Raw genomic sequence first — 14,817 nt, forward strand, 5'->3', positions numbered from 1 at the left:
TAAGTTAGGAAGAAATATATCAATCAGTTCCTTTTTTTGGTGGGGGGGAAGGCAAGGCAATTAGGGTTAAGTGACTTGCCCAAGGTCACAAAGCTAGTAAGTGTCAAGTGTTTTGAGGCCAGATTTGAACTCAGGTCCTCCTGACCCTATGGCTAGTGTTCTATTCATTGCACCCCAATCAGTTCCTTTTTTTTTTTAAAGCAATTGGGGTTAAGTAACTTGCCCAAGGTTACACAGCTGGCCAGTTATTTTGTGTATCTGAGGCCGGAACCAATCCCGGGTCCTCCCAACTCTGGGGCTGGTGCTTTTACTCACTGCACTACCTAGTCGCTCCTACCAATCAGTTCCTTTTGAAAAATATGACGGCATCTACATATCCTAGCTGTATTAGTCTATGGGAAACACCAGATTGAATCCCCAGGCAACACATATAGAAATAGAAATTTTTTGGTGAATATGCGTAAGTTTAGAAAAGCCATCTTCTATTTATGTCTAGTTTCTGGAGCTGGCAGAACTTCACAAATGAAGAAAACTCAATTTAATTATAATAGTCAGCTTGGATAGTTTTAAGACCAGAAGAAGGAGTTAAGTGAGTTTCATAAGTGTTTATCTATTCAGAAGGATCTATGACATCATCACTGTGGATGTTTTCTCCAATAATGCAGATCATGACCCATCCATGCCTGACAATTGTCCTGGGAGCTTTTCTCACTTTCTGCTACGATCATCCTAATGATGCCAGTAGAATACACAGATTATCCCTTGCTCTCACCACGTGACTGACCCATCTTTTTTGATAACACATTTCTTTGGGAAAAAAAAGAATTTTATTTTATTTCTTCACATTTTCTTGTTAGATTTTAAAGCAAGCTTATGCCCAGTAAGAGCTTTATTTGAAATAATTATTTGGAAGTATGTTGCTCCATAACTCACAGGCAAATAACAATACTAGTGTAATACTGAAATTAAAAAGATGGGCCTTTGCTTCTAGGAGAAGTTTGTGGACATTAATGAAGTTCTGCAACTTCTGAAAGGTAACCGAGGCTGTTTTCCTCTTGTTTAATTCTATTCCCAAATTGTCTATTTACATTTCCAAGATATAAATAAGTAGGTAGGTAGGTAGACAGAAGATAGATTCATAGATATACCAAAATTTATTTAACCATGGCCAGGTTGATGGGCATCCCCTTGGATTCTATCTCTTTTCTCTTTTAATCCTCCTTTCAAGATCAGGAAATTTGTTTTGCTTGTGGCTACTGCTTCTCCAGTACTATCCTTCCCTCTCTCTCATCCTCAATTATTTCCCTGTGGAGTTTGATGTATTATTTTTTTTAAAGCAATCGGGGTTAAGTAACTTGCTCAAGGTTACACAGCCAGTTATTTCTGGGTGTTGTGCTAAGTATCTAGCCCAGATTTGATTCCCAGGTCATCCCGACACTGGAGCTGGTGCTCTTACTTGCTGAGCCACCTGGCCGCCCCTAAGCAATTGGGGTTAAGTAACTTGCTTAAGGTTACACGGCCAGGTGTTTCTGGGTGGATGCTAAGTGTCTGAGCCAGGATCCCCAGGTCATCCTGACACTGGAGCCGGTGCTCTTACTCGCTGTGCTACCTGGCCGCCCCTGAGTTTGATGTATTCTAAAGAAACGTTTTATGTGTATGTGTGTGTACAACCCTCCTTTATCCATTTCAGTTAAGAGTGAGTTTCATCTGATACCCATTGCCACCCTCCTCATATTTGTATCCTCTTTTCATATACCCCAATTATAAGAAATAGCAACTTCTACATCTTTCTCCTTACTTTCTACACTAATGTATTGCTTTTACATTTCTTTTTATGTTCCCTATTGAAACCTTCAGAACAAACCACTTCACACTCTGGTCCTATACTTTAGTTCCCTTAGGTGCTAAATAATATACCTTTAGGATATTAAGGTTTCAAGGGACACGTGTTTCTTTTTTCCTAGTACAGTGAATAAATTTTCTCTGGAGTCTTGTTTGCATCTCAAAGTTTCTATTCAGTTCTGGTCTTTTCTTAAGAAATGCTTGAAAGTTCTCTATTCCATTAAAGTTCTATACTTCCCTCAAATCCACTGGGACTATACTCATCTTTGCAGGGTAATTTTTTTTCGATTGTAAACCTGTATCTTTTATCTTTTGGAATATTGTATTCCAAGATCTCCTCATATTTAAAGTAGAAGCTATGAGGTCTTCTATGATCCTGATTGTGGATGTTTGGTATTTGAACCCATTTTGGATGTTTGCAGTTTTTAACAATCCTAAGGCATTTCCTTTTGGGGTCTGTTTTAGGAGGTGATTGGATGGAGTCTTTAATCTTTATTTTGCCTTCCGTTAGGAAAGGAGCAATCTTGAGTCTGGTGCCTTAGACCACTCAGTCATCATGACACCCATTTGAATCGTCTTAGGAAGATTCTGAAGATCGCCTGGCAGGATAAGATGCCAGGTCCTTTCTTGAACTAAACTGCCAAGCATTCAAACTCTACTGCAGAGAGTGCAATTCTGATGGGCTGACCATGTTGTTCAAATGCCAAAAAGACTATTTTATGGAGAACTCACATAGTGCAAGCATTCATATGGTGGTCAGAAAAAGTGATACCCTTGTATACTCTCAAGGTCTCTCAAGAACTTTGGGATAGTTTGTGTCACATGGGAGACACTGGCACAGGGCTGCTCAACAAGACATACCCTCATCTCTATGAGCAAAGCAGAACTGAAGAAGCTCAAAAGAAATGTGAGATGTGAAATTTTAGAGAACCCACCCCAAATGTTCACATGGGCTATTTGTACCTGACCTGTGGTAGAGCATTCTGAACTTGTATTGGTCTAATCAATCACAGTCAGACCTGACTCTAACACAGTGATATCATTTTGATTCTCTTTGAGAACAAAGGACAACAATCAACCAAGCAATTCTGTCTCCTATTTTGAATAGACCTGGGCAGTTTTTATTTGTATTATCTTGAAATACAGTGTCCTGGTTTTCTTTAACAATGGTTTTCAGGGAGTTCAAATTATCTCCCAAACTGTTTCCTAGGTCAGCTGTTTTTTATATCAGATATCTTACATTTTCTTCTATCTTTTCAATCCTTGGATTTTGCTTGACTATTTTTTTTTTAAATTAAGCAATCAGGGTTAAGTAACTTGCTCAAGGTTACATGGCCAGTTATTTCTGGGTGTGGTGCTGAGTGTCTGAGCCCAGGATTCGATCTCCAGGTCGTCCCAACACTGGAGCCAGTGCTCTTACTTGCTGAGCCACCTGGCCGCCCCTAAGCAATTGGGGTTATGTAACTTGCTCAAGGTTACACGGCCAGGTGTTTCTGGGTGGGTGCTAAGTGTCTGAGCCCGGGATTCGATCTCCAGGTCATTCTGACACTGGAGCCAGTGCTCTTACTCGCTGTGCTACCTGGCCGCCCCCTGCTCGACTATTTCTTGATGTCTCATAGTCACCAATTTTTGTTTGGTTTATTCTAGTTTTCAGGGAGTTTGTTACTTGGGTAAATGTTACCATTTTCTCTTCTAAGTTATTCTCTTTTCAATTTGCTTCCTCAGACATTTTATTTCATTTAAAATTTTTTTCTCTTGATTATAAGTTCTTATTGGTCTCTTAAAGCAAGCCTGAGAACCACAGGAATTTACTCTCTGGGGCTTGAAATAGCAATCCCTTTAGAATTAACACACTTCTTGAATCTATAACAAAGTTATAAAGAGCACAAATCCCTAGTCAACACATTGTTGCCTAGGAATGTGACAAAGTCCGATTCTTGATGATCTACTACCTTAATATTTGTCTCTCTGCTGCCAAATAAAGCTTTTCTGCTGTCATGTTCTGTAAGATTGCAGTTGGTATAAATGCTTGACATTGAGCCAGAACTAGAACAAATAAGGTCACTACAATTCAGACTATGTAAGCAAGGTTTGTAATCTCTGGACTATTTGTTAAATGCCACTAGGAGCCTACTGGCCAAATACTAGAATAATGACCTGGATAGACTGTCTGATCACTCAGTATACTAGGTAGTGGGGTTAGAAAGTTAAAAACAAAACAATCTCTTCCCTTAAGGAGCTTATATTCTATTAGGAAATGTACAACATGGTTATTGGGGAGTGAGAATGGAAGCTGATAGTTACACTTAGCATTCTAATATCCTAAATATGAGAAAAACAATTAAATATGTAATGGAATGATTAACAGTAATAGTTAATAGTCTTCTGTACTGAATATCATCTAATAGGCAATTATGAGGCATCATCTTTTCAAACAGGATTTTCTGAGCATATATTTAAACTCAAGTAGCTTGAGTGCTTGCAGAAAAGATGGGTATCCTTTGTTACAAACATTTGAGGAAAGCTAAACACAAGCTATCCCTAAGCTTGTGTTTGGAGATTTCCTAGTATAAACTTCAAGAGAAGGCATAGAGAAGATGACCTTCTTGGGGTAGCCTGCAAGATCTGATTATGTCTACTTGAACTAAGGGCCTTAAGCCCTGGATCATGGTTTATACATATTTTATATTTGTTATCTGGGACATGTTTTTTCACCCTAGTAGAATATAAATTTCTTGAGGTCAGGGACTATTTAGTTTTTGTGTATTCAGTTTCTATCTCTTGGTCTCTGTATTGAGTGAATGAATGAATGAAATCTGTTTATTCTAACACTTATTTGCCTGACTATCATAGGATAATTCTACTTTTAATGTTAGCTAAGTTCTATGCATTGTTTCGAGTTTTGCCTTCGGGGCTAGGAAGAGCAAGCTATGATACAGTGGAATGGGCACTAGGTTTGGATGTATAGGGCCTAGGCTCAAATTCCAAATGATACTCAGACAGTGTCATTTAACAGTGAATTTGGGCAAGTCACTTATTCTAACAGAGCCTTAGTTTCCTCACCTGTAAAAGCAGGGCATTGAATTGCCTCTAAGGTCCTTTCTGGCTCTAAATCTATTATTCTAATGTTACTACTTCAGAATATAAGTATATATTATATAGTAGAATATTTACATATATATTCTAAGTTACTGGCTTTTTTTTTCATCCTTCATCCTTCTTGATCTCTCCCAGGCCATCTCCCTTGTCACTCTCCCCTCTTTTTCCCATCTTAACTTCTTGATGAACCAATTCAACTTGACACTGTCCTCTTTTCTTGAACCCCTCGTCTCTTTATTATATTGCTGATTATACTCAGCTAAGCCTCAGATCACTCCCACTATTTGTTGACTTTTTGCCTATACCTGTGCTGCTGAATAAAGGTAGAGAAAATCATTCAATCATTTTGACTGGGTCCACTACAAATTCATGTTAGATAACCTCAAATGGACCCTTGTTGCTGCTCAGCAAACATACTATACCTCCCTTTATCAACACGCTATCCTACTTTCCACAGCAGCTCTTCATTCCTTAAGCTATCTTTTCAACCTTTTCATCCCTCCTCAAATCTCCCATGGTTCTCCTTCCTCCTACTCTCTCAGCTGAGAGCCTTCCCTCATATTTTACAGGAAAAATTGAGGCCATTCATATTGAGTTCCTTCTTCTCCCCTCTTTCTTATCTTCTATCACTCAGGTGCCTTTTGCCACTTTTTCCTCCTTCACCTTTTTCACATTATTAAGTGGCCTTACTCTTTACCAAGGCTAACCTTTCTACTTGTTCAAGCAATTGCATTTCATCTCATCTCCTCCAACAGACGGCTTCCTCTGTTATCCCTACTCTCTCAGTTTCAATCTCTCCTTCTCTACTGTCTCATTTCCTACTGCCTAGAAATATTCCAATATCTATATCTCTTATCCTGAAAAAAAAATAAAACCAAAAAATAAACCCTTACTTGATCCTTCCATCCCTGATATCATCCTATTTCTCTTCTTCCTTTTGTAGCTAAATTCCTAGAAAAGTCTGTCCACAATCGGTTCCTCCACTTTTCTCTTCTCACTCTCTTCTTAATCTTTTTACAATCTAGCTTCTGACCTTGCCATTTCACCGAAACTGTTCTCTTCAAAGTGACTCATTATCTCTTAGTTAATAAAGCCAATGGTGTTTTGTCAGTCCTCATTCTCCCTGACTTCTTTATCGTAACTGCCAGTGTTGATCTCTTTTCTCCTTTGTACTCTCTTCTTTCCAGGTTTTTGGGACACCGCTCCTTCCTGGTTTTCCTCTTACCTATCTGACTGCTCCTTCTCCGTCTCCTTTTCTGGATCCTCCTCTAGATTATTCCCTCTAACCAGAGGTGTCCCTCAGGGCTCTATACTGGGTCCTCTTCTTCCCTATATTACTTCACTTGGTGATCTCATTAGCTTCCATAGATTTAATTAACATCTTTAAGCTTAAACCTACCTTTCCTGTCCCATTATCTCTGCTGACCTCCAATGTCATATCTCCAACTGTCTTTCAGACATCTTAAATTGGATGTCTAGTAGACAACGTAAACTTAATATGTCCAAAACAGAATTTATTATTTTTCCTCTGAAACCTTCTCCACCCTTCTCCTCCCCTTCCCTATTACTGTAAAGGGCAACAGCATCCTCCCAGTCACTCAGGACCCCAACCTAATAATCATCCTGGACTCCTTACTCTCTCTTATGATCCTCCCTATTATCCAAACTATTGATTTCGCCTTTACAACACCTCTTTCTCTCCTTTGACACTGCCACCACTCTAGTGTAGGTCCTTATTACCTTACACCTATATTACTGCAATAGATGGCTGGTGGGTCTGATTGCTTCAAGTCTGTTCCTACTGTCTATTTCAATCCATCCTCCATTCAGACAGTAAGTTTTTTTCCTAAAATGCAGATCTGATCACGTCACTGTTCCCTCACCCCCCAAACTCCAGTGGCTTCTTTCGCTTTCAGGAGCAAATACAAAACGCTCTGTTTGGCATCCAAAGCCCTTCAGGACCTATTCCCCTCCTATGTTTTTTACCCCCTGGCATACTCTTTCATCCAGTGACACTGGCCTCCTGGCTGTTCCACGAACAAGACACTTCATTTATCAGTTTAGCATTTTCTCTGGTTGTACCCTATGCCTGAAATTCTCTTCTTCCTCCAATATGACTACTGACTTCCCTGGCTTCTTTTAAGTCCCAACCAAAGTCCCACTTTCTACATGAAGACTCCTTTAACATCTCTTAATTCCAGTGTCTCTTTTAATTATTTTCTGTTTATTCAGTTCATAGCTTGCTTTGTATATATTTGTTTGCATGTTATCTTCTCCATTAGATTCTAAGCTCCTTGAGAATAGAGATTGTCTTTTGTATGCCCCAGTATCTTTTTGTATCCCCTGTGTTTGGCACAATGCCTGGCACATAGTAGGTGCTTAATAAATATTTATGGAATTGAATATAGGTTCAAATTCTGTCTCAGTCACTTATTAGTTGTGTGAGCCTGAGCAAACCACTTAACCTGGGTGACTCAGTTTATTCATATGTAAGACTGGGGCAAAACATAGCACCTACCTTATGTGAGGACAAAATAAGATTATTTTTATAAAGTGCTTTACAAACATTAATAACTACATAAATGCTAGCTATTATTGTCATTATCATTATTATTATTATTATTAAGTATGTATCTTGCTTGTATAGGAAGGTGAACTTCCTGAGAGCAGGGACTATCTTTTGCTCTTTTTCTGGTATTCTTCAAGCTTAGCACAGTGTCTAACACATAGTGTTTAATAAATGCTTGTTATCTAACTGGTGAATGAATATGATTGTTTTAAGTCAAATAACTCTTCTACATGAAAGTTATTCAAAGTTTTTTTTAAAAAGATAGTTATCATGTTCCTTCTCAGTTCTTTTTTTCTATAGAATAAAAATACTAGTTTTTTTCATTTGATGGCATGGTCTCCAGTTGACTCACTATCCTAATTACTTTTCTCTGGATACCTACCACTTCTGTTCCACTCCAGAGTCCATTTTGGGGTGTGTGGGGGGTATTCCTTATTCTATGCAGAAGTGATCCCAGTTCCCTAGGTGTCCTTGCATAATATTATGTATAATATGTATAATAATGTACAATATTATGCAAGGATACCTAGGATTAATACAATTAATATGTCATGCCTGGAGGATACCTAGGATTAATACAATTAATATGTCATGCCTGGCTCCACAGATCAGATTTTACACAAGAACAGATTCTATGAAATAAGGGCCAGTTGAGGTAAATACAAATAAATCTTCAGTTTCCTCAGTTCTAAGGAGTAAGCAGCTAATTACTTAGAATAGGGCAGTGATCAATGAAGTACTATAATGCCCAGGCTTAAAAGAGCTACTTTTTCTAAGTCTGCCTGTCTTAGAACCTCCTCCCCAGATTCTGTTTTCACTTTCTGACGAAATAAACAGGGCATTCCTCCACTCTCACATTCCAAAGATCATTGTATCAATGATATTCAACACATTCCAAAAATCAATGGGTGTCTGTATGTCCTATGTCTTCTCTTCTGACCCTTCAACCTTCTTCCTACTATTCCACCCATCTTGCTATGGAAATGACTTACCAGAGAAGATCTGGAAGATTCCAGTGATGTAAAAGCGTCCACCTTTGGTAAGAGTAAAAAGCTGGCAGAAGAACAGGAACAAGGAAAGGACACTGAATATAATGGAAAGGATCATGGTGGCTTGAACGGATTGCAGCCATTCTGGAGGAAAAGAAAGGGTAGAAACAATTGGGAAAATAGTTCATACTTTGACTTTCTGATTGAAAAAGGACCAAAGGGATTTGAAGGAGGTAATTGTACACACCATAAGAGAAATAAAACAGAAACTAGCAGGGTAGTCACAAACACTGACACAAACAGCTCAAGAAATAAGCTGTCTTAGAAAATTTTTTGGTAAGAAATCTTATTTCCAACAGGAAAACCTGTTGAGGTTACCTGTTGAGAACCTGATAAGGTTACAAATAAAATTCTTCAGAAAACTATCTTAGCTCTGTAACTGCTATACATTTTTTATATTTTAGCTACTTTTAAGAGAAATAATCCTAAAATTTATTACACACTCTCTTGTCAGAACATAGAAAACATAATCAGTTAACAAGCATTTATTAAGTGCTTACCATGTGCCAGAATAAAATAAACACATAGCTAAGTTCTAGGAATACAAAAAAAAGAAAAAAAAACCAGTCCCTACCATAAAGGAGCTCTAGTCTAATAGGGGAGACAAAATACATAAATCAGTACACGTATGATAAATATAGAGTAGATGGAAAGTAACCTTATAGGGACGAAAAGCAGCAAAGTCTTAGAAAAGATGGATATTAAAAGAAGCCAGGGATGCTAAGACTTAGAGGTTGGGAAGGAGAGTATTTCAGGAAAAGAGAACAGCCAGTACAAAGGCACAGATATGGGGTGCTGAGTGCAAGCAACAGCACGTGGGCCAGCATGACTGGATGTAGGAAGTTAGAATATGAGATGACTAGAAGGTGCCAGGTTATAAAAAGCTTTGAAGGCCAAACAAAGGTCTTTATATTTAATCCTGGAAGCAATAGGGTGTGACTGGGTTTACAGAGTAGAGTGTGATTTATACCTTAGAAAAACCAATTTTGGCTTTTGTATTGGACTGGGGAGAGAGAAACAGGGCTCCATTTAGAAGGCTACTACAAAGAGGATGGTGGCTGTGTGAATAGAGAGAAGGAGACTTTTAGGAAAGATGCCATAGAGAAATAAATTAGAACATTTGGCAACTGACTGGATATATGGGGTGCATGATAGGAGTTGAGGAAGGTAGACATCATACTGACCTTGTGAACCTGGGTGAGGTTGACCTAGTGATTCGGTGATTCACTTTACCTATCAAGTTGGTGCCTCTGAGAAACAGGCAAGTTTAGAAGGGGGAAAAGATGGAAGAAAAAGATAAAAAAGTTATGTTTTGGTTAGGTTGAGTTTAAGACTCCTGTGGGATATGCAGTTGGTGATTCTGGATTTGGAGCTCTGGAGAGAAAAGAAGATTGGACAAATATATCTAGGAATCATTTGCATAGATATGATAGTTGAGCCCATGAGATCACTAAGAGAAAATATAGAGAAAAGAGAAGGTCTAGGATATAACCTTAGGTTACACTCACTGTTCGTGGGAGTTACATTTATAAGATTCAACAAAAGAGACTGAGAAGAACCAAGGTAAGAAACTAAGACAGAGAAGGAGCTTCCAGCACATGGTTTCAATTTTTCTGGTGAAGGATGAGGTGAGATAGATGAGACAGTCAAGTGGGTAAGGCATGGAGTGGCATGGAAAGCTTGAAGAGACAAGAAAAAGTTTGAAAGAAGAATGTAATAGGGAATCTCTTAGGGAGAAGTAGCAGGATTATTTTGCTATAGTGAAGGCCCATTTGAGATTAGCTAACTTAAATTGTAATGGATCCAGTCAGCACAGTTTCATGATTCCCTCCAGTACCATTCAGTAGCTAATAAGTAAGAGTAAGGAAGCAAAATAACAGGAATAATCCAGGATTGGGGTTTGTCTAGTCAGGTGTGGTGACAGGACAAGGAATCAAGGGATTCAAGATTAGAGAATACTGCAGAATTGAACTAGTGCACTAAGGAGTGAACACTGAAAAAGAAGGAGAGAGCCAGAGCTCTTAATAGTATTGAGAGATGGAGTGATTAAACAGTAAGAATAAAGAGAATGCTTAGGGGAAGAGAGACATAGGGTTAGTTAGAAAGATAAAATTATGATCATGAAAATTTAGAGTTCTTGAACATGAAAGTGTAACACTTATGGTGATGGCAAGGTCATTGGTATGATCATTCCTACCCTTAGGTGAGGCAGAATGGATGAACAGGTCATAAGAGTTGAGAAGAATGGTGAACTGGGAAGTTAGAATATTTGAGAGAATACCATTACGTATGTTGTCTCACAGAATGAGAAAAGGAGCTGGGGTGGGGAGGAAGACTATAAACTAGGCACTGAACTTTTTGGGAGAAAATATTTTGAGGGTTGATAAATAACAGCTATCAGAATTTAGACAGTGTGTTAAATTTGGACTGAAAGAAACTCAGGAGAAGAAATTGCTGAGTGATGGTGGTAGTAAAAGAGACTGGAAGTGGAAGTGAGAAGCAAAGGGAATTGAACTCCCTCAGCAATGAGAACAGATATGAATGATCGTGCAGCAGTATTATCAGGGAGATATGTTTCAGTGACTGTCAGAAGATGGAAGGAGTGAGAAAGGCAGAGGCTAAAGATCAAAGAAAGTTTATGGAGCAGTCATTCCTGAATGCACAATAGAAGAAATGGGCAGATACTGAACAGAACACATTGGATAAAGGGGAAGTCAAGGGGAATGAAAATGAGGGAAAGGACAGATGAAGTTTGTTCTATGACAGTCAGGTGTTATATATAATTGCCTTATGTCTTTCTTTTTTATGGTTTTTCTTAAACTTTTATTTAAATTCTTTATCTTATTTTTCAAGTGCTTATTTCTTGTCTGCCCAATTAAACAGTAAACTCGTTGAGGTCTGGAATCAAGTCTCAATTGAATCTAACATTAGCTTTGTATTTGTTTTGCTCATTTTGTCTGCCTGTAATGTCTTCACCTTCCTCTACCTATTGATTTCCTACTCATCTCTAAAGCCTAATTCAAATGCTACCTTGCACAAGGGGGCATTTCCTGATTTCTTGTAGCAGGTAATGAATTCCTCCTCACAAGATATTTTGTCTATATATCCCTAGTATTCACTTATCATGTAAAGATATATATATATATATAAGAGTTGTTTGGTTATGTATCATACTGCCCTCTTAGGCTATAAATTTGATTAGAATAGGGACCATTGCCTTATTTAAATTCTACCTCCCTCAGAGACTAGCACAAGCACCTTTACACAGTATATGCTTTGTAAATGTTTGTTAAATTTCAATGATTTCTATTTTTAACCTAACACAGAACTTTGTATACAGTAGATGCTTAATAAATATTTATTTGATCAGGTAGTCCTAAAATGGATATAGATGAAAAAAGAAATCCAACACCAACTTCTGAAATGTCTTCAGAAGTCATAAAAATTAAAAGTTAATATTTAATATGCAGCCCATTAAAACAAAATCCTAGCAGAGTGCCTAGGTTGGTGTCTTACACAGGTACTTAATAGCTGTTTGTTGAATTAAAATGCAGCACTTTTCTGAAAAGAATAGGGAGAGATCAACATGACCTATTTCTCATATTTGTCCTGATAAGATATGCATTCTTCTCTTAGCTTTTCAAAAGATCTCAGATGAGGTCCAAAGAAATAAAATGACCTACTTAGTGTCATACAGAAAGGATGAAGCAGGGCCAAGATTTGACCCCAGATCTTCTGACTCCAATATATGGTTCTACATTGGGATAAGGGACAGCAAGGGTGGGTGCTCTGCCCAAAGGAATATACATTTTCATTGCTGAAACCTTGCAAGATACCTTGTGGTCTAGGGTCTAGATTTCTTTTAAGGATCATGCCTTAAACCCAAATCACTCTGGTTCTCAATGCTTGGTCAAAATAGTTCCCAGGTCAAGCCTCACTTGGTCATTGTTTGGTCTCTGATGGCTCAGAGTGAACGTAAATAACAATTGCTTCTGTTCTGGCCAGAAACCCTGAGAGTCTCACCTCTCCCCCCCCCCCCCCCCAGATTTATTACTTTTTTTTTTTTTTTTACTAAAGAGGACATTCTTTGCCTCATTTCTTAGCTAGCCTTAATCACTAAATAGGCATTGCCTCAGATAAACTGAGAGATGGGAAAGACCTTATCTTAAAAAGGCCAAGGCCTCCCACTGCATCCAGGGCCATCTCCAGTCATCCTGATCTTGCCACTGGATCCAGATGGCTAAAGAGCAGAGAGTGAGGCTGGTGACTTTGCACAGCCATCCCTCACTTCAATCTAATTCATTTTTTTTTATTTAAAAGCAATTGGGGTTAAGTAACTTGCTCAAGGTATTTCTTTATTTTATTTTTTTTTAAACTAATTCATTTTCAAGACATGGCATCACATTTCTGATGTCATGGTTCTCTTCCTGAATGAAGGACAGTGAACAAAATAGGCAAACATCTTTTGGCTATTACTATATTTAATTTATGTATATTTAAACATATAAATAATTAGTTTGGATGCATTAATTTGTTAAAAGTTGAAGGGGAACAAAAGAGACAAATCTGGTTTCTTCTTAATGGAGGGAAAAAAATACAAACAGCAGCAGCATGTGGGGAAAGCCACTCCATTATTAGTCCCTTTCCCAAAGAAAATTTGCTAGAATTTTCTCTAATAGAAAACAAAAATAGAGTTATCATAACTAAAACATTTTGAAAAAATTGTTTAGTTTTCAAATAAGACTTAAAGTGTTTAGGTAGAATATGACTACAATTTAGCTGTATTTTTGTTCCTGATTTATGGACTTTTAAATAAATGAAGAAGGTTTGCCAATTAATGGAATAAACAGTGTATCTTTTTTTTTTTTAAAGCAATCAGGGTTAAGTGACTTGCTCAAGGTTACACGGCCAGTTATTTCTGGGTGTGGTGCTGAGTATCTGAGCCCAGATTTGATCCAGGTCATCCCGACACTGGAGCCGGTGCTCTTACTCGCTGAGCCACCTGGCCGCCCCTAAGCCATTGGGGTTAAGTAACTTGCTCAAGGTTACACAGCCAGGTGTTTCTGGGTGGGTGCTAAGTGTCTGAGCCCAGGATTCGATCTCCAGGTCTTCTCAACACTGGAGCCGGTGCTCTTACTCGCTGTGCTACCTGGCCGCCCCCAGCAGTGTATCTTCTTAATTTATTATGAAAAGTGTCTTTATGCCACAACCTCTTTTCCTTCAGAGTCGAGGTATACTCTCCTTCCCCTTCCCCACAGTGGTGCTTTAAGATAGTAAAAAAAAAAAATCCTGAGAACAGTAAAAAAAAAAAAAGAGGGAAAGCAATTAGTCTTTTCCAGTTCATTGAATGAAAATTCCAAACTAGAGTCATAGTTTGAGATTATATGTGTAAATGAAAAGCATAGTTGACTAGAAATCAGGAGCCTTGGGTTCTAATCCTGATTTTATTAGCTATTATGACCTTAGCAAACTACTCTCTTCACCTTCTGGATCTCAGTTCCTATTTGTAAAGAATATTTAGAAAGCTAATCCCCATAGTCTCTTTTTGCTCTGGAAGACTATAATTCTATATTTACCAGATGAGATTGTATGATGTAATTAAAATACCCTTTTTTCAAATAAATCATTACAGCTAACATATAGAGCATTTTAAGAAAGGATACAGTAGTTATTGTATCTGTAGTTACTGTAATAATGTCTACAAAGTCTACAAAGAAATGTGCTGTTGGTTATAAACAAAAGGTTGGTTCTAGTTAGAATACATAAGAACAATTAAGAATAACTTAGACATTGTAACATTGTATACTATTCTTTCTTTTTCTCTTAATGTTTGCATTTTATGGGATTCTGCATTTTTGAGGGAATTTAAAAATGTATATACTACATCTCTACATGCTACAGATAGGTGAGCAGTTTTATAGAATCAAGGTCAATCAAGTCAAGGTCAATGGATACCTGAATTCCTTCTATAATATTCATCTACAACAAGGGGGTCATCTGGTCTCTACTTGAAAACTTTAGTAAAGAGGAACTCACTATTATGCCAAGGAAAATTTATATACACACATATACATATGTAAATGTATACATTTCTATGTATGTAAAATATGTGTGTATATTAAGGTATAGGAATGGTTATGGGGGAGTGGTGGTAATATGAAAAAATATATTTGAAGTCAATGATAATCTTCCATATAAAGGGAATCTGGAGGGTAATATTTATCGTTGATGTTGGATATCACTGTTTTCTAAAAAAAA

The 14,817-nt window shown here is 37.7% G+C and overlaps 1 protein-coding gene across 4 annotated transcripts in view; it reads right to left on the bottom strand.

Annotated features, from left to right (window-relative positions):
- The window catches only part of PMP22 (peripheral myelin protein 22), a 105,365-nt gene that overhangs the window by 56,881 nt on the left and 33,667 nt on the right, over positions 1-14,817 (bottom strand). For 3 of the 4 annotated variants that reach the window (XM_069076689.1, XM_069076691.1, XM_069076688.1), the window contains exon 4: positions 8,503-8,643. The exons of the other annotated variant lie outside the window; for it this stretch is intronic. In XM_069076689.1, the coding sequence (XP_068932790.1) occupies positions 8,503-8,643 (141 nt within the window). The remainder of the gene's footprint in view (positions 1-8,502; positions 8,644-14,817) is intronic. 4 annotated transcript variants of the gene reach the window in all.

Source organism: Petaurus breviceps, unplaced genomic scaffold (genome assembly GCF_028583685.1).
Source record: "Petaurus breviceps papuanus isolate PSGF00001 unplaced genomic scaffold, PetGlider_PUasm1.0 90925, whole genome shotgun sequence".
NCBI classification, from domain to species: Eukaryota; Metazoa; Chordata; class Mammalia; order Diprotodontia; family Petauridae; genus Petaurus; species Petaurus breviceps.